This window comes from Alosa pseudoharengus, unplaced genomic scaffold, assembly GCF_046254945.1.
Source record: "Alosa pseudoharengus isolate Yale_2024_CS ecotype anadromous, Long Island Sound unplaced genomic scaffold, YU_APseudo_1.1 YU_APseudo_1.1_scf_2, whole genome shotgun sequence".
Lineage (NCBI taxonomy): Eukaryota > Metazoa > Chordata > Actinopteri > Clupeiformes > Clupeidae > Alosa > Alosa pseudoharengus.
In genome coordinates, this window is record NW_027468663.1 from 8,304,595 (window position 1) to 8,324,924 (window position 20,330).

A 20,330-nucleotide genomic window follows, 5' to 3' on the forward strand; every position below is an offset into this window, starting at 1 on the left:
ACAAGCTTGCATAGCTATGTTCTGTGTTCTAAGAAGCACAGTCAGTTCCACACAAGTTTTTTTTTTCCCATTTCAGTGAAAAAGATGTGCACATTGCTTGTAAGATGTGTCACTTTTCTCCACCCTACTTTTTGGAAAAAAGTGTCATCTAATTATGTGCGCCGTTGCTCTTGATGTTTGTAGCGTGTAAAGCACAAAGTGCTGATGTAAGCGGACTTCCCTTTCTCTATGTTTGCCCCTTCTCTCTTTCCACTTCCCTGTTCTCTGTGCTCTGTAGGAACTGCATGGACAGTCTGCCTGAGTGGCTGAGTGAGAGTAAGAAACTGGAGGTCCTGGACATCAGCCACAACCATATCAAAGAGCTGCCCCCATGGTGAGCCCCTCTGCCCCTCACACACACACACACACACACACACACACACACACACACACACACACACACACACACACACACACACACACACACACACACACACACACACACACTCCTGGGCTGGCCCTTCCCATTGAGGCCTTCCACAGGGCTCTAGGAGCATAGGGTTGGGTTGATTGGCCCTTAAACGCATGGATGAGTATTCACATGCACATACAATTACATGAGCACATACATACATGCATGTGTGCGTGCTGCCATATGTACAGTATGTGTGTGTCGTGTGTGTGTGTGTTTATGTGTGTGTTTATGTTTATGTGTGTGTGTGTGTTCATGTGTTTGTGTGTGTGTGTGTGTGTGTGTGTGTGTTCCTGTGTGTTCCTGTGTGTGTGTGTGTGTGTGTGTGTGTGTGTGTGTGTGTGTGTGTGTGTGTGTGTGTGTGTGAGAAGAGAGGAGAGGAACTCTTCTCCCTCAGGGACGTGGCTCTAGGCCCATAAATCCTACTGATGGCCTGTCTGCGCTCATCAGCCTCCTCTGACTCTCATTCCCTCTCAGAAGGTCACCCTCTCCCCTCCCTCCTCCCTTCCACGCTGCATGGACATCACATCACTCCTCACCCATACATCTCTCAGCATCAACAGCCATATTTCCATCTCACCATCTCTCTCCATCTACAGTACATTTGTTTCTTTCTCTCTCTCTCTCTCTCTCTCTCTGTCATGTCGCAGATCTATTTTTCGCCCTTGTCATGTCAGAGTGATGAATTTGAGCTAAAGACTTCACTGAAGGCAAGGCAGTACAAGCACCTTTTACTCTGTGTTGCCCCCCCCCCCCCCCCCCCTCCATCTTCTGACCTCCACTGTGACCCACTTAAGCGCTCTCGCAGGGCACCGTGAGCTCCGCGGCTCTGTGCAAGGGCCCTGAGGGAGCCCCCAAAACGGAGCTGGTGCGGAAGCGACAGAGAGATGGAGAGAGAGATAGAGTGAGAAAGAGAGAGAGAGTGAAATCTGTGTCACTCCGCTCTGCTCTCCTCTGGCTGCTGTCTCTGCTGGTGGTGCTGGTGATGGTGTGTTTGAGGGCCTCAGCATTACTTCTGAATATCACCCTGTGTCTCTGTCAAACTCTGCCCTTACTTGGCTACCTTTGTGATTATTACTGTCAATTACTGTAATACCTCCCTCTCTGCTTAAGGTTCACAGATAGGGACTTGGAAAGGTCTTCTCTGTCTTACTGGGCGTCATGCTAACTCTCCTTCTCTCTCTCTCTCTCTCTCTCTCTCTCTCTGTCTCTCTGTCTCTCTCTCTCAGGTTATTGTGCAGGAGCAGTCTGAGGAAGCTGCTGGCGGGTCATAATCGGCTGCAGAGGCTGCCTGACCGCGTGGAGCGCCCCCTCCTGGAGGTGCTGGACCTGCAGCACAACCTGCTGCTGGAGCTGCCCTGCAACCTCTTCCTCAAGTCTGACAGGTAGGACCGACCACAGCCCCCGCCCTACATAGACACACACACACACACACACACACCCACACACACAAAGATGCTTACAGACGGTTGTGTCAGCTGCAGAAGGATTAAAATGACTGGGAGCTCAGTTTTGCTTGTTTGCTCAGTGGACCACTCAAAAGCACTTGGCAGTTGATGGCCTCCCATGTAAACCATATAAGGGCCCATGGGCCAGATCACACAGATCTGTAGTGTGTGTAACCGGCTCCGGAGGTGAGATGGAGGCCAACAGTGGCCACTCAGGCACCCGCTGTGTGGAGTCCGAGTCTGACCAGCTCTGTGGACCGGCACTGTCTGGATGGATAAAGAATGGGGGGCCAGCAGCACAGCACAACACTGGCCTCAAGGGAGACTTCTAAAGCAGCACACTAATCCGTACTGGACATCTCTCTGTGTGTCTCTAACTGCTCCTCTCTCTCTCTCTTTCTCTCTCTCTCTATCTCTCTATATACATATTCATATATATGCTCTCGTAGCTCTCCCTCATTCTCTCGCCTCCCCCGTCTTTCCTCTCCTCCCTCTCTCTCTCTCCCCCCCCACGCTGGGGAGATGAGCTCAAAGCCACTCTCAGACAGGCAGGGCTTGTGTGCCAGCCATTTCCCTTCTCTTTCATTCTGGGGGACCATGCCTCAGGCAGTTAGAGAAGAGAGTTGTTGTGCTGCCCTTGCCTACCGCTGCCATCACAGTTACAAAGGAAGGCTGCGTCTGCGTAAGAAGACCTCAGTGAAGTTCAACACTTAACGTTAGAGCTGAGCTGATGTAGCTAAAAGCTGCATAGTGAAAGCTGTTCTGCTGTGAGCAGCGTAGTAAAGCCATGGTAGAGCATGGTGGTATGAACCATAGATATATGTAGCCATATCTACAGCATTGTACCATAGATATATGTATCCACAGCATGAACGCCATGATGAAGTATGATGACCCAGGACATACAGATACTGAGGAATATATACTGCTTAGTGCTTTACTTTTGATAACAGTATTTGCCCCACCACTGCATGCTACTACATGGGAATAGATGTAACTATGTTCCTTTTGGAAGAGAAATGTGCCTGGCTGCCTGCTGACTTTCATGAGTGTCGTCTGATGTGGTTGTTGTGTTCAGTTTAAGGTGCCTGAATGCATCGGCCAATAAGCTCGAGAGCCTGCCCCCCTCCAGCCTATCAGAGGAGAGCCACAGCATCCTGCAGGAGCTCTACCTCACCAACAACCACCTGACCGACAAGTGTGTCCCGCTGCTCACCGGCCACACACACCTCCGAGTGCTGCACATGGCCTACAACCACCTACAGACCTTCCCCGCCAGGTAAACACACACACACACACAATTCTCATTCATGCAAACTCACACTCATGCTCAAAGGCTTATCAACATATACCAGTGTGTGACTGGATATTAGTTGAGGAGTATTCATAAGCTTGAGCGATATTGGGATCTGGCACACTTCTAGTCACTAGCAATTTATTTTTGCCATACTAATTAACACACTCTCTGTCTCTGTCTCTTGCCGTGTGTGTGTGTGTGTGTGTGTGTGTGTGTGTGTGTGTGTGTGTGTGTGTGTGTGTGTGCAGTAAAATGGCCAAGCTGGAGGAGCTGGAGGAGGTGGACCTGAGTGGAAACAGGCTGAAGGCCGTGCCCACCACCATCATGAACTGCCGGCGCATGCACACCCTCATCGCCCACTCCAACAACATCGAGGTCTTCCCCGAAGTCATGCAGCTCATGGACATGAAGGTCAGCCACTTCACAGCACACACACATGCACACACACACACCAGGGACAGGGACAGAAATAGACACTCTCTTTTTCTGTCTCTCTTTCTTTCTTTCTTTCTCTCTCTCTCTCTCTTTGTAACGTGTACACACACACACACACACACACACACACATAGACCAACACACACACACACGCTCAGACACACCAGGGCACAGGGCCAGACAGAAGCACTTCATCACACACACACAAACACACACACACACACACACACACACACACACACACACACACACACACACACACACACACACACACACACACACACACAGTGTCTAGGAGACATCATGGAGCCAGACGCTGTCGTCAAACAGCACTTTCACATTCACTTCCTCTTTACATTGCTGCTCAGCAAACCTTTGTGAGAGTGCTAACGGTATTGAAACATGCTCATGTGGTCATTTTCTCTGTGTGTGTGTGTGTGTGTGTGTGTGTGTGTGTGTGTAGTGTGTGGACCTGAGCTGTAATGAACTGAGTGAGATAACCCTTCCTGAGAATCTGCCTCCCAAGCTCCAAGAGCTGGACCTGACGGGTAACCCCCGCCTCAACTTGGACCACAAGACGCTGGAGCAGCTTAAGTATGTAGACCCCTCGGTGTGTGTGTGTGTGTGTGTGTGTGTGTGTAAGAGAGAGAGCGAGGATTCCTTCATATAAATTCCTCACAATTCCTTCACACCGATTTCTTTGATTCTCAAGCATCTTTCTCATTCTCTGCAGCAACATTCGGTGTTTCCGTATCGACCCGCCCCCTACCTCCTTCTCAGCCAATGAGGCTTCAGGGGGGCCGGCTGTGTGGAGTCATGGGTACACAGAAGCATCAGGAGTCAAAAACAAGTAATGGCCCCCTCAGCACACACACCCACCCACCTGTAGACAGCTTCTCATTACCTATGAACAACACATTGCTCATATTTAAATAATATCAAATATTAACTTATGCTTAAATAACTGGATTTTAATTGCTGCATTTACCTTAGTTCTTCTATTGTAATTAAAATATCAATGTTTTATCTCCACTTCCTCCATCTTTTGAAATTATTGCCTGAATCTTTAAACAATATCATGTATGTTGTTTAACATATGGAACAACTGCTGAGACTGACCGTGACCAAACTCTTGTGGTGTGTTTGCCCAGGCTGTGCGTGGCAGCGCTGTCGGTGAACAGTTTCTGCGGTAACCGCGAGGCTCTGTACGGAGTGTTTGACGGGGACAGGAACGTGGAGGTGCCCTACCTGTTGCAGTGCACCATGAACGACATCCTGGCCGAGGAGCTGCACAAGACCAAGAGCGAGGAGGACTACATGACCAACACCTTCCTGGTCATGCAGAGGTCAGTACACCGGACACCCCACATAACCCGCTGCCCCGCATGGACCAATAGGGCTGTTAGGATTATTTAGCTCATTACATTACTTAGATCATTCATAACTACTGAGGATTTCTTTTAGTCAGACATTTTTTACATTCCAATATAATAAACAGTAAACATATGCATAATACTATATTGCTGTTGTGACAACCATTTAGATATAGATTTAGATTTATAACACACTAATCACCAGTCATATGAGAGAAGGAAGGATTCCAGACAGTGTAGAGTCTGTATACGCTCAGACAGCCTGAATACTTTGGTGTGTGTGTGTGGGTAAGGTCACCTTGACTCCCAGCTGGAGGAGGAGGAAGACCAGAACAAAAGGCTGCTTCTCATTGCTGTTTCACCCTCTGTGCCTGTCATTCAGCAGCTGAGGATAGTAATAACTTTCTCCCTGTGTGTGTGCCTGTTTGTGTGTGTGCATGTCTGTGTGCGTGTCTGTGTGTGTGCCTGTGTGTGTGTGTGTGTGTGTGTGTGTCTGTGTGTGTGTCTGTGTCTTAACAGGAAACTGGGCACGGCGGGCCAGAAGCTGGGCGGTTCGGCGGCACTCTGCCACATCCGGCACGACCCCACTGACCCGGCCGGCTGCTTCACGCTCACCGCCGCCAATGTGGGCAAGTGCCAGGCCATACTGTGCCGCGACGGCAAACCACTGCCCCTCTCCCTGCAGCACAACATCAGCCTGCCCGAAGAGTACAACCGCATCCGCCAGCACAAGGCCATCATCACCGAGGTACGGAGAGAGACCTGAGAGGAGAGGGAGGGAGGGAGGAAGGAAGGAGAGACGGAGGGATAGTGTAGATCTGAAAGAGGGAGAGATGAGGTGGGTGAGGGGGACGAAGAAAAGTGCAATTCAGGCAGAATCGAAGGATTTCAGTTAAGAGTGGCAAATCTTAGTTGGGAGAGTTGAAAAGGCCAAAGAAGACAAGACACAGATACAGAGAGGAGAGAGAAAGAAATGGAGAGAAAGAGAGGGGAGAGAGAGCGAGGGAGGGAGTGAGGAGAGAGACAGAGAGGGAGAGAAAGAGAGGGAGGGAGAGAGAGAGGCGAGAGACAGAGATGGAGAGAGACAGAGAGGGGAGAGAAAGACATGGAGAGAGAGAGAGATGGGAGAGAGAGGGGAGAGAAAGACATGGAGAGAAGGAGGAAGGGGAGATGAAAGACACAAAAGAAGAGTTTTATTGACAGACTCATGGATTGGATCACCTCACAGTGCACAATTGTCCTGCCAATAGCACTTCTGTGGGGGGACTAGCCGAGACCTGGAGCTGTCACTACCACTGATTATAATGTGGAGGCCATTGCGTGAAAATACGTGCTTCTTTTCCTGTGTGTGTGTGTGTGTGTGTGTGTGTGTGTGTGTGTGTGTGTGAGACAGGGTTTCAAACCAGATTTTTTTTCCAAATACAGAAACAGTATTTTAACGTTTCCGGTTTTTGGTCTAACCCTAAAATTGACGTTCTTGATCAGATTATAACAAAAAAATAAAGTTCAAGGTTGCTGCATAACGTTCCATGTCAGCAACCATTTTCATTAGCTTGACCCAGCAGATTTTTACAACAAAGCATTGGAAATTCGTAGCCTATCTAAATAGATATAATTCATATTTAAAACCAAACATTTGTGAAATACTTGGTACAATATTTCCCTCTTATGATTGATCTTGAGAGATGGGCTACAGCTTGGGATACATCTTGATTAGGCTACTTGTTGTTGGCGGCAAGCTTCTCTATTACATTTATCCCGATGAGTAAACGACGGGAAGTGAACCTCACCAAGTCATTGCACAGAAATCTTGTCAAAGAACGAAAAAAATAACGGTATTAACCGGTTACCATTATTTTAGATAAACGATTCTGTTCCGGAACATAAAAAAATGTAAAGTTTTGTTTCTGTTCCTAGCAAAACATCAAAAGTTTCTGGTTTTCATTTCATTCCGTGAACCGGTTCAAAGCCTTGGTGTGAGAGATTGACTCATCCTGTTCTTTCTCTTCCGCAGGACAACAAGGTGAACGGCGTGACGGACTGCACGCGCATCATGGGCTACTCCTTCCTGTATCCGTCAGTCTTGCCGCGGCCGCACGTGCACACGCTGACCCTGACGCCGCAGGACGAGTTCTTCGTGCTGGGCAGCCGCGGGCTGTGGGACGCCGTGTCGCCGGCCGAGGCGGTGGAGGCGGTGCGCACGGTGCCGGACGCGCTGGCCGCTGCCAAGAAGCTGTGCACGCTGGCGCAGGGCTACGGCTGCACGGACAGCCTGAGCGCCGTGGTGGTGCGCCTGAGCGTCACCGAGGACTGCTGCTGCTGCTGCTGCTCGGCCGTGCTGCCCCACCACGCGCCGGTCAACGCCGCCGCCCCCGTCGGGGGTCAGCCGCAGCACCAGCTGCACACGCACCACCACCACCACCCTCAGCCGCCCCCGAGCCCGGGCCTGTACCCGCCGGGCATGGGCATGGGCGCGGGGCACCATCACCACCACCACGGCGGCATGCCCGGCCAGCCGTCGTCGGGCAGCGAGCTGAGCAGCGAGGTCAGCACGTCGGAGATGAGCTCGGAGGTGGGATCCACCGCCTCGTCGGATGAACCGCCGCTGCCGCCACTGTTGCTGACCGCTGATGCCCACCTGCCGGCGCACCTGCAGCACCAGCACGGCGGAGGAGGTGTAGGGGGCAGCGGAGGTCCGGCACCCCTGGCGTCCTCCCGCAACGGCGGCGGTTGCTGTGCGCTCCACGCCGCCTGCCTGCTGCCGGCCGCCTTCCAGCGGCAGCTGTCCAGCACCACCTTCTGCAGCAGCAGCGGCGGCGGGGGCGGGGGGGCCGCGCTCTCCGACAACGCGCTGGACAGCGAGGACGAGGAGCCCATCGCCGGCGTCTTCTCCAACGGCAGCCGCGTGGAGGTGGAGGCCGACGTGCACTGCCGCGGGGTGGGACACGCTAGCCCCACCGACTGTTCCAACGCCAGCCCTCTCAGCACCGCCGCCACCTCGGTCATCTCCACCGAAGACACCGCTGCCGTTACCGCTGCTGATGCTGAGCCTGCCGATGCTCCGGTCACTACCGAGGAGGCCGCTGGAGCAGCTCCTGCCTGCCCGTCCGTCGACGCGGACGTCGGAGGAGGCCCCCCCGAGACGCGGCCTGCCGTCAACGAGACGGACGTCGCGGAGACCGCATCCGTCTCCTCCTCCACCGCTTTTCCGCAGTCCATCCCGGAGGCGCTGGACGAGGCGTCGGACATCACTGCGCAGGGCGAGGTGGAGAGCGGCACAGAGAGGGAGCGGGAAAACGTCCAGGCGGCGGCCGCAGCCGTGGCGATGGAGAGAGAGAAGGGCGGAGGAGCGGAGCAGGTGAGGACGCTGGGCAGGCGCGCGCGCGGCAACGGCTCGGTGGCGCCGCAGGAGCGCAGCCACAACCTGATCGAGGTGGCGGCCGAGGCGCCGTGCCGCAAGCCAGGCGGCTACTTCACCGCGCCGGCACAACCGGACCCCGACGACCAGTTCATCATCCCGCCCGAGCTGGAGGAGGAGGTCAAGGAGATCATGAAGCAGCACCAGCAGGAGCAGCAGAGGCCAGCGGGTGGAGGTGGCAGCAGCAACGGCAACGAGCAGCCCAGCGACTACTACGATACGCCGCTCTGACTCACACACACACTCTCACACGTACATGCACACTGCCCTGAGCTATACAACACACTCTCACAAGCACACAGACACCGCATGGGGAGCTGTGTTAAACACATGCTAACACCATGGTGAGAGGTGAAATGCACACACTGATGAACTCTTACCTACTGCTATTGCGCGCACACACACACACAACACACAACACACATATGCGCATACTGAGCACTTTTTCCCCCCCTTGCATTCATGTGCACGCCTCAGACTGCTGACTCAAACACACAAACACACCACATGAAAAATTTAACTCACTCAATCAAAAATATCTATCAATCAATTTGCTTTCAGCACCACTTTAAAAGCTATATATTAATTAAATATATATTGTGCACAACTAAACATTCCACCAGAGAGGAAATACACACACACATGCACACACACACCCTAGAGCAGCAAAAATACTGCAACCCTCTGCACTCTTTGAGTTCGCAGAAAGACCACACCACTGGAGAACCTCGCATCTGAGCAGCCAATCAGAGGCAAGAGTCCACCTCCTGTGAGGTGAAGAGGAGAGTATATGGCGAGCGAAGATAATATCCCTTTAAAAGACTACAAGTCCCAGAGTGACCTGCACACTGCTGTGCCTCACCCTTTAAAACGAATAGAGCAGTTCACTACTGATCACGTCACAAGACTGTCACCACCTATTTCACACTGGCCCACAGATATCTCTCTTTCAGTCAACACTAGTCTCAGCATTACTTCAGACGTCTTGCGTTTTTATTTTCGTTTTTATTTTTTTATATTTCGTTCTTTTTTTTACCAACCATATCGTTCAAGTCGAGGAAAGCGGACTGACTTTTAAGAGCAAAAAAAAGAAAGAAAAAAAACAACAGAAAAAAATCTACAGAATCTTTTTATGATGCATAAATTTGTGTTTGTATGGTACACGTCTGTAATACCACGCTTACCTGTTGTAGATAGGGCACTTAAATGATACTGTATTTCAGTAAATTTTGGCTTTGGGCCTGTAAAAAGAACATAGAAATTTAGTAGAAATTTGAAAGACTAACTCCTAGGAGTTGTTTACTCTTTATGGTGACCTAGTCACTTCTTACTAATCTTCTCTGAGAGAAATGGTGATTTTTTTTCCAATGATTGTAAATAAGACATTGTATACTGATGCTTTTTAAAGGAACTGTGTGCGTCCGTGACAAGCCTCACCCTCTCGTATGCGTTCAGGCTCACACACAGCCACACGTAAACCAGACACACTGACACTGCACACACACACACACACACACACACACACATTCATGCACAGTATACAAATATACTGCCAAATGGCATTTAGACATCTGGTTCAGTTGTGTCCCTACAACGGACCTTTTACACACACACACACACACACACACATTCACACAAATACAGTTTCAAGAAACAGTTTCATCTCCTAAACCTCTTGTCACCAGCATGACTATGTCAAGTTCAGTACTGCAAACCAGTTTATCTATAAGAAATTGTACTCAAGCATACCACACAGAAAACGTTCCTGTATTTGTTATAATAAATTCTAAATTTATGATGATAAGAGAGATGCTACTCTGATTGTTTCTTTTTGTCCCTAACCAATATAATCTCTTGAGTATGTCTGACTGCAGCCTCAGAGGCCATGCTGCACATCTACTGTATTCCTCGAAACCAGCCAGAAGGGAGAGAATGTGAACCCCCACACTAACATTATTGTCCTTGGCTGCTCATCAGCGTGGCAGTAGTACGACTGAAACATCTTTTTAGATTTTTGCACCGATCTAGATCAGAGGTTGTCTTTTTTTTTTTTTTTTAGTTCCAAGTACCCCTTTTGGGGGAGAAAATGTTCAGAGGACCCCCTCATAACCGTAGCAATTAAGCATGCCATTTGTATTCTCTGAAGTTGTGGCCAGGTCCATTATCCCATGTTTTCTGGCAGGTGTGTCACTTGGTCTTTGGCAATTTTGGATCACTTGAAGATGTGGACTGACTTAAACATTTCTACACATTCATTAGCTAGCAAATAAGCCAGCCTAAGCAGCAGTAGGAATGGTTCTCCATGACCTGAGTGAAGTGTTTCAAGTCAAATGCTAATGTTGTGTGGGAGATACAACTTGCTTGTTTTATGGGTGAAAAGTGGTGTTGTCTGTAGATAGGAATTGTTGAAACCATTTTAAACCACAACTTTATCATCTTAAAGCAATTTATTTTGCAGACCCCTTGGCTATGGGTCGCGGACTCCACTTTGAGAACCGCTGATCTAGAGGCATAGATTCAGACACCATGTTCCAGGAATGATCAACAAAAGACAGTCAAGTCTTGAAGCCTCGGGTTTATCAGCTTCAGCACAGTCAATGCAGGTAGCATCCAGCAGGGGGCGAAAGTGCCTCAGACTAAAGCACTTCCTTAACACATCCCATTTGCTATGGATTTCTCCAGAGCAAGGACACTGAATATAATAGACATGATATTCTGAGGATTACAGTGAGGTCCCAGGATGGATAAGATAAGAAGTGATTTTAAAACGATGATTGTTATAGTTGATAAAAGACATAATTGTAATTATTATATTTAAGGTTGATAAATTATATTAAAACATATTTACAATTATTGCTTTTATTATGGATGATGGATATAGCCAAGTAATGCACAATGTGATTCCAGGACGATTCAGTCAAATACATGTAGAAACAAATTGTTTAAAAATAGTATGTATTCTCAAGGACAGCCATAGATCCTGGCGGAACAATTGAAGTGCTGCAAACGGATAACATTGAAGCGGCTGAAATCGTTTAATGTCTGTACGCTGAAGAGATGCCCGTTGGTGAGTCATAAATAATACTGAATTACCCCAAGACTGCTCCATGGAGCAGAGTCGAGATCTCAGTGGTAGTCTGTGAGGTTACAATCGATCAATCTTCATGATTTCCGTACGATTACTCGACCTCAGCTTCTTCTGGTACCTCTTCTTGACACACACCACGCTCACGGCCGTCACGATCAACATGCCGACCAGGACGCCCACCCCGGCGTACACGGCCGTCAGCGTCTCGTCCTGGCTCGTGCCCCTGAACTGACACCTGTCTCCGTAGTACCACCAGTCACCACTGGAGGCACACCTGGCAGAAGACAGACATGTCACTAGCGTTGCACTAAGTGGAAGAGGGAGGAAATTTAATCTCATCTAATCACAATCATGCTTATCTAATGGAGAAAATTGCTACACTCTAAACCTTTTCACTTTCTCTAACAGTGTGTTACACAACAAATGAGTAAGTTTGTGGCCATCGAGACACTCAGAATGAATCTATCCAAACAGCAGTAAGAGATATGACATGTAGTTTGTTTATGTATTATGGTATTTTATGACATGATGGCATACCTGCAAGCAGGTGTCTTAGCCTCCTCGACCACACAGACACCTTCATTCTCACACGTCAGTCGTTCACAAGGGTTGACATATGGTTCTAAAGGTACCAGGTGAGCCACATCTAGAGGAGAGAGAGAGAGCAAGATCAGTAAAGATAAACGTAAAGATACTAACAGAGGGGAACTTTATGATCAATATGCTCACACAGTGAGCAATGTTGTTCCAGCACTTTCTCACTGATATTGGCCATTTTTCTTTGTTTGTTTTTTTAATCTGGAGAACTTACTACAGTAACCACCTTGCCCCAATTTACCAATCAAATAGCCATATGATTGCCCAACAGCCCTGCTGAAAAAGATGGCCTGTCTATGATCCTCTTAACTGTTTATGCTGTGAGGGCAAGGGAATCCCAACTACAAGGAACCTCCCAAAGACTGTGAATCGACCCGGATTATGAACTTTCGGGCCCCTGGGCCCAGATGTATTAAGGACCCCCCACTTATTGTCGTATATGTGGTAGGGGGGCGTTGGGGGTCCTCCCCCAGACATTTTTTAATTTGTTTGATGAGATTTCCTGTATTCTGGTGCATTTTGGGGATGGCCAATACTAAATTCAATCAGATTCATAGCCTACATCCTGATTTGTTGATATTGAGGCAATGATTCCATGCAAAGGCTTGGGCTTCAGGGCCCCCTGACCCCTTGGGCCCCAGGGCCCCTGCAGTAATCCATCCCTGCTGATATCAAGACACATCACACATTCTTGACCTCCATATAATGCGTGAGGATGTGTGAGTGACTGGTCACTAACCCTCCATGGTGAGGAGGAAGATGGCGTCCCCTCCTTTGATGAAGTCTCGGCTGCGAGCCCTGGCCTGGGTCAGGTACACAGGGGTCCCTGATCCTGGTCCTCGGTAGTACTTGGTCCCGTCTGGATCTGACACCGGGGTCCCCACTTTCCAAGGGTTATCCCAGACGAACATACCTGAGTCTGAGATGTAGCAAGAAATGTGATAATCAGACTATCGTTCTTGAAAACTGATCTAGGAGTAGTTTCACTCTGAATCTTTTTTATATAACTTGGCACTAAATACTTACAGTATACAGCACTTTGGTCAACTGTTATAAATCATTTGAAATTGACATTATAAGTTAACAGTATTTTTTGTTGGGGCTTGGGGCACCAAAGTAAAATCTTAGAGCTTCAATTCCATCAGGGCCCGCACAATACACACAAACAGCATGCCTCAGCACTCGTTTGTATGAGGCCTGGCAGAAAGGTTTCAGAGTGGTTATGAGGATGTCTGCACTACCACCCAACACAGTCCCTGGCCTCACCTGCGAGAGTGTCGTTGGGATCAGCAGTGACACTCCTCTGGTTGGACATGCGTTGTCGAATGTCGGCATTCTGGTCCATCAGCATCATGGTCATCTGTTTCCAGGGGCAGGGCCACTTTAGGTTGGCGTCTGTGGCGCCGTCTCCAGACACCAGGTGGGCGTAGGCCCCTAGCTCCCCTGGATAGCCCTCCTTGCCATTGGGGTAAAGACCCATCTGGAAGGTGTAGCCCTCTTTGGAGGTGAAGCGGGGGCTGTAGATGGCAGAGCCATGCGGGGTGTCCGTCATGACCTTGGCGAAATCCTTGATGCGCCACACATGATCGGGGCACTTGGTCTCCGAGAGGTTGATGTCGTCCAAGGAGAGGCCTCCAGTGGACGGGCCAGTGCCTTTGGTGCCCACGAAGACCACTCGGAACTTTTTAGTGACGTCCAAATTCACATGATGGACCTGCCATATCGTGTCAGGAGGCCCTTTTCACAAAACAGACAACACCACTGTTGCAGTTACTGATACATCTCAGTTAGTAGTCATAGTATTAGTAGTACTTAATATTAATGTTCGGTACACAGACTTAGTACATATCTAAGAAAGGAGTGTGTGCTTTGGTCAATCATTTCGGTACGCTAACTAATACAAGGTGTGTGAATTTCAGTGTAGCAGTAATGCCCTCATCCCACTAGGTGAAGTCCCAGGCAAATATAGGAATGAGTCAAACTGAAAAGATGAAGCATCAAAGAATGAATCATCAACTTAACCACCTCCTTTGTATCCAAACCCATGGGGACAGAGTTATGTGTTTTATATTTCCCATCTCCAAGTGTGACAATTCTATTGCAGTTGTAGCACTAGGAAGCAGTACCATGAACAACACAGGAATGCTCTGCTGTAGCTAGAAGTACTACATAGTTATCTCACCAGCAACTTTCTCAATCAGACGCAGATTTCCATTGGGGTTTGATGTGTCGTACTCCCGCACCCAGATGCTTAGCTCGTCAGTGGCATGTCCACTGTTGTAGAGGAAGAACTGGAGACACTGGAAACCTCTCTTTGGGTAGAGCAGTCGACTCTCCAGAAAGGCGTTGTCACCCTGCTTTCCCGACGCAGTGCTGAAGTGCATGAAGTATCCTTTGTCTGAGCACAAAAGAGAGTTCGGTCAAATTTCATGCAATTGAAGGAAAGGGAGGTTTTTTGTATCACTAATTGTTTTCAACCTACAGCTGCCTGCCGGTTATTTTTCAGTGAACTCTTATGTTGAGGCAGTCAGCACTGCTTAACATGAGGTACAACACCACCATAAAACTGTGTACTATGAAAAGTGTCCAAAGTGTTCATACTGGTTTATGGTTTGTTGCACACACCCGCTGTGCTCCTCAGTTTACCTTCACACTGTCCCATGTTGGTGTAGTCAGTGGCCGGTCCACCGGTGGCTGTGGTGAGGCGGGTCCAGTCGGCCTGGTCACCTGGGCCCTGGATCATGCCGCAGATATTCTCACGCTCAAAGTCACAAGTGTCAAGGAATGTGGAAGAGCGAGCTTGTTAAAAGTTAAAAGTATTGTTAGCTTTTGTACACACACACACACACACACACACACACACACACACACACACACACAAACACAGAGAGAGCGAGAGAGAGAGAGACTTTGGACAACCATAAATCCTAGACCTTCAACTGCCTGACCCTGACATTTAATCTACCACAGCCTCATCACTGGCTGTGTATGGGTTCGACATGTGAGTGTTTTTTCTCGGCCGGCATCCAACAGCCTTACAATGCATTATTGCATTATTTCTTAGATATTTGAGCAAACACTGTCCTATTTTTCATGCCTAAAAAAATCAAATATCAAGCAGAAACATACATTTTAGGTTGTAATGGAGCTTATACATGAATCTACAATCTTTGCTCATATCTAGCAGTAATTATACAATTCCACATTGTCTATAATTATTAAATATTAACTTTAATTAGTTATCATTGGTGCATTAGTGACTGTCAATGTTTTTGATGATGTCATTATTTTCAAATGATCCTTACAGCAATTGTAAAGTGTCCTTAGCTTGAGAAGGTCATTGTCGCTGAAATCCATGCGCTGGCCTATGACGTCGCTGAAGGCAGGGATCTTGGTAACAATGGTTGGTTCAGTGCCGTTCCGGAAGGCGTTCTTGCTGTAGTGCATCATGGAGCCGTAATCGTAGGGCACATTAAGAGCACTGGAGGTGGTGTCATTGTACGTGTTGAAATTGTGCTCCCGTCCTGCAAAGCAGCATTACAAGACATGTAAAACTTCTTTTTTGGAATGTTATGGTAAACAGTGAAATATACAATAAACTATATCAATGTACGTATCCCTGGGGACATATTGATAATGTCCACTCTTATATAAGCACTCTAATGTACACAGGTCTCACTCCTGCAGCTCCATAGATTCCAGTTTAACCCTGATCTTTTTCTAATCTGCCCCTAGATTGTTCATGGTCAACACTTCATGGTCAACACTTCACCACAACACCTGACACATCTGATTGGGCATGTGTCTTGCACAAGGTCTCTGGAGGACTAGTGGTTTGACACATTGGGGTACCCTTAATCTTACCCTCTGAGATGCGATCCCACATGATGGTGACATAGTCGTCGCGGTCAGGGCGGGACTGCTCATGCCAGAAGCCCAGAGCGTGGAGGAACTCGTGCTCGATGGTGGCAATGCGGTCGCAGCCACTCCCAATGGACAGTCTCTGCTTCCCTACACGACGGTTCCCCACCGAGGAGAAACATCTGTGGAGAGAGAGAGAGGGACGTGGTCATCCAGTGGTTCTCAGTGACATTCCATTCTGTCATGTAACCTCTATGCTCATGGCTTTTTGTCCAAATTATTGCTGTGTGATATGCATGCTATCATATGGTAAACTGAATCTTTCAGTCCTCCTAATTTCTCTTCCAACTAGATGTACCGCAGAGCGGTACAAAATATGACCGCCTCCCAGTCCAGCACATGTTTTCCACAAAAATAAGTCACGCTGAAAGGCATATATGATTCTAACTGTCTCACTGAATTGCATTATGCAAACTCAATTCGCACTGGTATTTGCAGACAACAAGTACCAAAACATGATTAGTTCATAGATTTCACATGTAAAATACATTTTATACAACCCCACCCCCATCTTGCCTGTTCATAATTCTGAGAAATTCTTGAATTGTGTGCATGTGTGCGTGTACATGTTTATGTTTATGTGTGTGTGGGTGGGTGGGTGTGTGTGTGTGCATGTGCATGTGATTGTGTGTTTGCCTGTTTATGCCTGTGTGTGTGCATGTGCATGCATGCGTATATACAGTATGTCTACTGTGTGAGTATGTGTCATACGTAGGATTACTGTGAATGTATGTGTGTGCGTGTGTATCTGTTTATGCACATGTGTGCATATGGAATGGGTTTACATGACCCCTGGAGGCAAACATACGCAACAAATTGGTCATCCTAGGCCCTACGGTTCTCAAGATATTCACAGAAAACTGTGTCTGCCCTACCCTCCTTTCGGGGGGTCCAGTCGAGCGGGGGGGGGGCTACAGATGTATAGTAACATAAATTAATTTATTGTGTGGCCCCCCATGAACGGAATTCCACGAAACTTGGCGTGCATTCAGAGAGTGTCATAATGATCCTACACTTCCAATTTCGTGCAGTTTTGACTATGTTAGGTCACAGATACCTGCGATTACAACACCTCATTTTTACTTTTTTGTGTTTAACTAGGTGGCGCTATACATTAAATGAGTGGTTATGGAATGGGTTGACATGGTCCTTTGAGATCAACATACAAAAAAAATGGTCCTCCTAAACCCTACGGTTCTCGAGATATTCACAGAAAACTGTGTCTGCCCTACCCTTCTTTCGGGGGGTCCAGTCCAGTGGGGGGGCTACAGATCAAAACGAAAAACGATGGTTCCATGCTATCCATGTGGGGTTACATGTCCACCAAGTTTCATGTACCCTGGTCTTACAGTGTCCCGGGAATCCTTGACGAAAATTTGGACATGCGAAAAAGAAAAAATAATAAAAAATCTGACTAAACCTATATGACCGTCGCTTCGCTTCGCGGCGGTCATAATTATTCAGTGAGGACTCTTTCACTGAGGACCTCTGTTCAAGTCTCTCTTTTCTAATGAAGTTGCTTATTCAGTGTTTTAAAGACTTGTCAAAAGGCCCACTGGCTTACCCGCCCCCTTTGAAAACGGAGATGTAGTTATCCTCTCCTGACCACGGTCGGAAGTCAATGCATGTCTTCAGCCTGTACTGTTCAAAGGCCTTCAGGATCACACCTTTGGCATTGATCTCTATTAAAGAGAAAGATCAGTTGCAAACCTGAACACCTGAAATCATCCAGTGCCATTAAAATGCAGGAGGGGACTGAAGTCCGCAAAATCCATCTCGGGAACAATCTGGTGGTGACCTTTGAGTCCATGTCTGTGACTGTTTTGAAGTTGTATCACACACGTGCCAGCTACACGGTTCTCTTTAGAGTTGATAGTGTAGTGTCCACAGTTAATTGCTGATATTGTACGGGCATTGTGGAGATTAATTTATACAGCAAACATCTTTCTCATGTCATGCAACATGAGTGCTCTCTTCAACTCCTGTTATTACCTCCTTTGGGAGTCTGGTGTAACACACTTGTGTATGGCATTCTATAGTATGATACACAATGTACATGCTGTACATGCAAGTGTTTCAAAATGTAGCATTTCTATTCACACTCACCCAGGTCATCTTCAAAGACATAGGGAACAGTCCTTGGCCATCTATATATGTCTCCTATTATGGAGTTCCTCTCCTCTATCTACAGGTCATCCATAGCATGAAATAAACAAAATGAAGAACATGTCTCACAGTACATAACTTTGTGCAGTCTTATGGATAACGATACACTAACTATGACTACCAGGATATGATAGCAACTAGTTTGAATGCATTGGGATAGCTTTACAAAGGTGTAGTCTGACTAAGACAATTTCAAGTTGGCAGTTCTAAATGCTAAAACTGTTTTCCATCATTGACTAGTAATTTATAATGTTAACACACAACACTGCCTACCTCCTCCATCCAAATGTCTCCCTCCAGGAGATCTAAGCCTGCATCTGTGCAACATACAACAAATTATACAGACGCAAAGAGTGTGTGAATAGATAACCGATGTCAAGGCGAATTTTGTTCCTACCTTCATTGATTTCGAAAATATCCTTTCCGCCATCCACATCCAGCTCTGGGAAACGTTGAAAAAAATATTTACAACAGGGCAATATTGTTTTCAGTTAAAATCAGCTTGTCTGTTTAAATAGTTGTAATACAAGATACTACAAGAGCTCTCACCTATTACTGATGATGTAGGCTGATGACAGAAGGGCAAAGACAGATGTTTATTTATACACAATTTAAAAATGCAAGAACAACATTACTGAGACTTCCCAATTCAAACCTTTTCCATTGCATTTATATAGGACTGTAACCATAACACATGATACATTCTTACCTTACAGAGGACTTCTGAAATTATTAAACACAACAAAAGTAATGTAAATTTTGCTCCTCTCCCCATGGTCACTGATACTGAGTGCCCAGCTGCATGGAACAAATAATCTGCTCTAGTCTGTCAGGCAGACCGAACACGCGATTAAGTTGTAAAACATAAAATGTGGAAAAGTGCTTCACAGAGCTGATCACACTGATATGGTGTGTGTGTGTGTGTGTGTTTGTGGGTGTGTGTGTGTGGGTGTGTGTGTGTGTGTGTGTGTGTGTGTTTGTGTCCTATTCACAAATGAATGATTGATAGGATGTACTGTTACACAGTCTTGAATAATATTCAACCATGCGTCTAGATTGTATGCATAACCATACACTTGTAATTTGTCACCTAACAAGATGCACCCAAAAGCACGAATTTCAGTCCTTCCTTCTGACACTGACATCTTATTTCCAGTGATCACACACACCTCGGGGACCTCTGACGCTCTCCGTTAATAGAATGTTGATACAGTTTACATGCAGGTTCAACATCGTATTTGCATTAAATTCATGTTCTTCACAAGAACAACCCACCTGCCATGAAAACTAGCTTTGGCAAGATACAAAAGACGTGTTTCACGTTTGAATGATGCTCTCCTCTAATGTGTTGGAGATTGCCTCAGACAGAGAGTCAAGAAGATATTCATTAATGTTTCTAAGATCAGAGATCAACAGCTCTTAAACATCGGGGGACTGATAAACAATGTACACAATGAAATTGTAAAACAAGAGTGAACTTCGGTCAGTGTTAACTGAGGTACGATTTGAAATGTTGTGAATTAAGACCCTTACAACTGTTAATGAGTTATTTCCATCCAACTGAACTGTTAGCATTGCCACAAGCTATGATTTTGCCTCAACTTTAGGACAATGATAGAGATACTTACATGTTTGATAAAATGTCGGTAACTCTGAAACACAGTTGTTTGCTGACATCTAATCATAATTTGTGCCTTATAGCCACCACCTGAATTCTATTAGAATGTAAAGATACATCAGACACTCAGTCATGTTTCATTTCATTTCAGTTATGTATAACTCTGTTAAAGTTGTTGAGATATTCAAAGACTGATGTCAATTAGCCGCTCTTCTATTTTACACCACAAAATGTCCAAAATGGCTGGTGTCCCATATCACCACGCTTAAAAGGCTCCAAACATTTTTTCACATATTCAAGTGGATGGAGTATCTGAGTACCGGTAGTTGTAGTGTGTTCCATGAGTCCAAATAATACTAGGTCGTTCTGGTCCACCTTTCACCCAGTAGCTTCCAGCTGTAAATTGATTTAAAAAGAGGATGCATGCCATCGATCAATACGAATCATTCAAACTCTGGATACTTACACACACTGTAGTCTCACCTCCTCCATAGCTATGAAGATTAGATATTGACTGA

The 20,330-nt window shown here is 47.0% G+C and overlaps 2 protein-coding genes across 2 annotated transcripts in view; one reads left to right on the top strand and one right to left on the bottom strand.

Annotated features, from left to right (window-relative positions):
- phlpp1 (PH domain and leucine rich repeat protein phosphatase 1) overlaps window positions 1–10,230 on the top strand; it is a 60,549-nt gene extending 50,319 nt beyond the window's left edge. The window contains exons 9-17 of the mRNA XM_076293565.1: window positions 278–373; window positions 1,681–1,836; window positions 2,978–3,178; window positions 3,445–3,607; window positions 4,095–4,225; window positions 4,365–4,481; window positions 4,783–4,977; window positions 5,524–5,752; window positions 7,019–10,230. Of these exons, the coding sequence (XP_076149680.1) occupies window positions 278–373; window positions 1,681–1,836; window positions 2,978–3,178; window positions 3,445–3,607; window positions 4,095–4,225; window positions 4,365–4,481; window positions 4,783–4,977; window positions 5,524–5,752; window positions 7,019–8,653 (2,923 nt within the window). The 3' untranslated portion in view covers window positions 8,654–10,230. The remainder of the gene's footprint in view (window positions 1–277; window positions 374–1,680; window positions 1,837–2,977; window positions 3,179–3,444; window positions 3,608–4,094; window positions 4,226–4,364; window positions 4,482–4,782; window positions 4,978–5,523; window positions 5,753–7,018) is intronic.
- Window positions 10,231–11,567: 1,337 nt separating this feature from the next.
- mep1bb (meprin A subunit beta b) lies at window positions 11,568–19,427 on the bottom strand. The gene is made up of 13 exons (XM_076296117.1): window positions 19,364–19,427; window positions 18,592–18,636; window positions 18,468–18,511; window positions 18,135–18,213; window positions 17,593–17,710; window positions 15,972–16,150; window positions 15,413–15,631; window positions 14,754–14,906; window positions 14,290–14,505; window positions 13,374–13,844; window positions 12,847–13,026; window positions 12,048–12,156; window positions 11,568–11,784 (listed from the first exon to the last, which is right to left on the bottom strand). The coding sequence occupies exons 1-13, from the start codon at window positions 19,425–19,427 to the stop codon at window positions 11,568–11,570; spliced, it is 2,094 nt and encodes a 697-aa protein (XP_076152232.1).
- Between the last annotated feature and the right edge of the window lie 903 nt (window positions 19,428–20,330).

Excerpts from the sequence above, each read along its gene's own strand:
- mep1bb (XM_076296117.1), bottom strand. The coding sequence starts at position 19,427 with ATGTTGAACCTGCATGTAAACTGTATCAACATTCTATTAACGGAGAGC. Across the intron at positions 17,711-18,134 it reads TGTCTTTGAAGATGACCTGG|AGATCAATGCCAAAGGTGTG; the intron begins GTGAGTGTGAAT and ends TCTCTTTAATAG. Across the intron at positions 14,907-15,412 it reads AAGGACACTTTACAATTGCT|CTCGCTCTTCCACATTCCTT; the intron begins GTAAGGATCATT and ends ACTTTTAACAAG.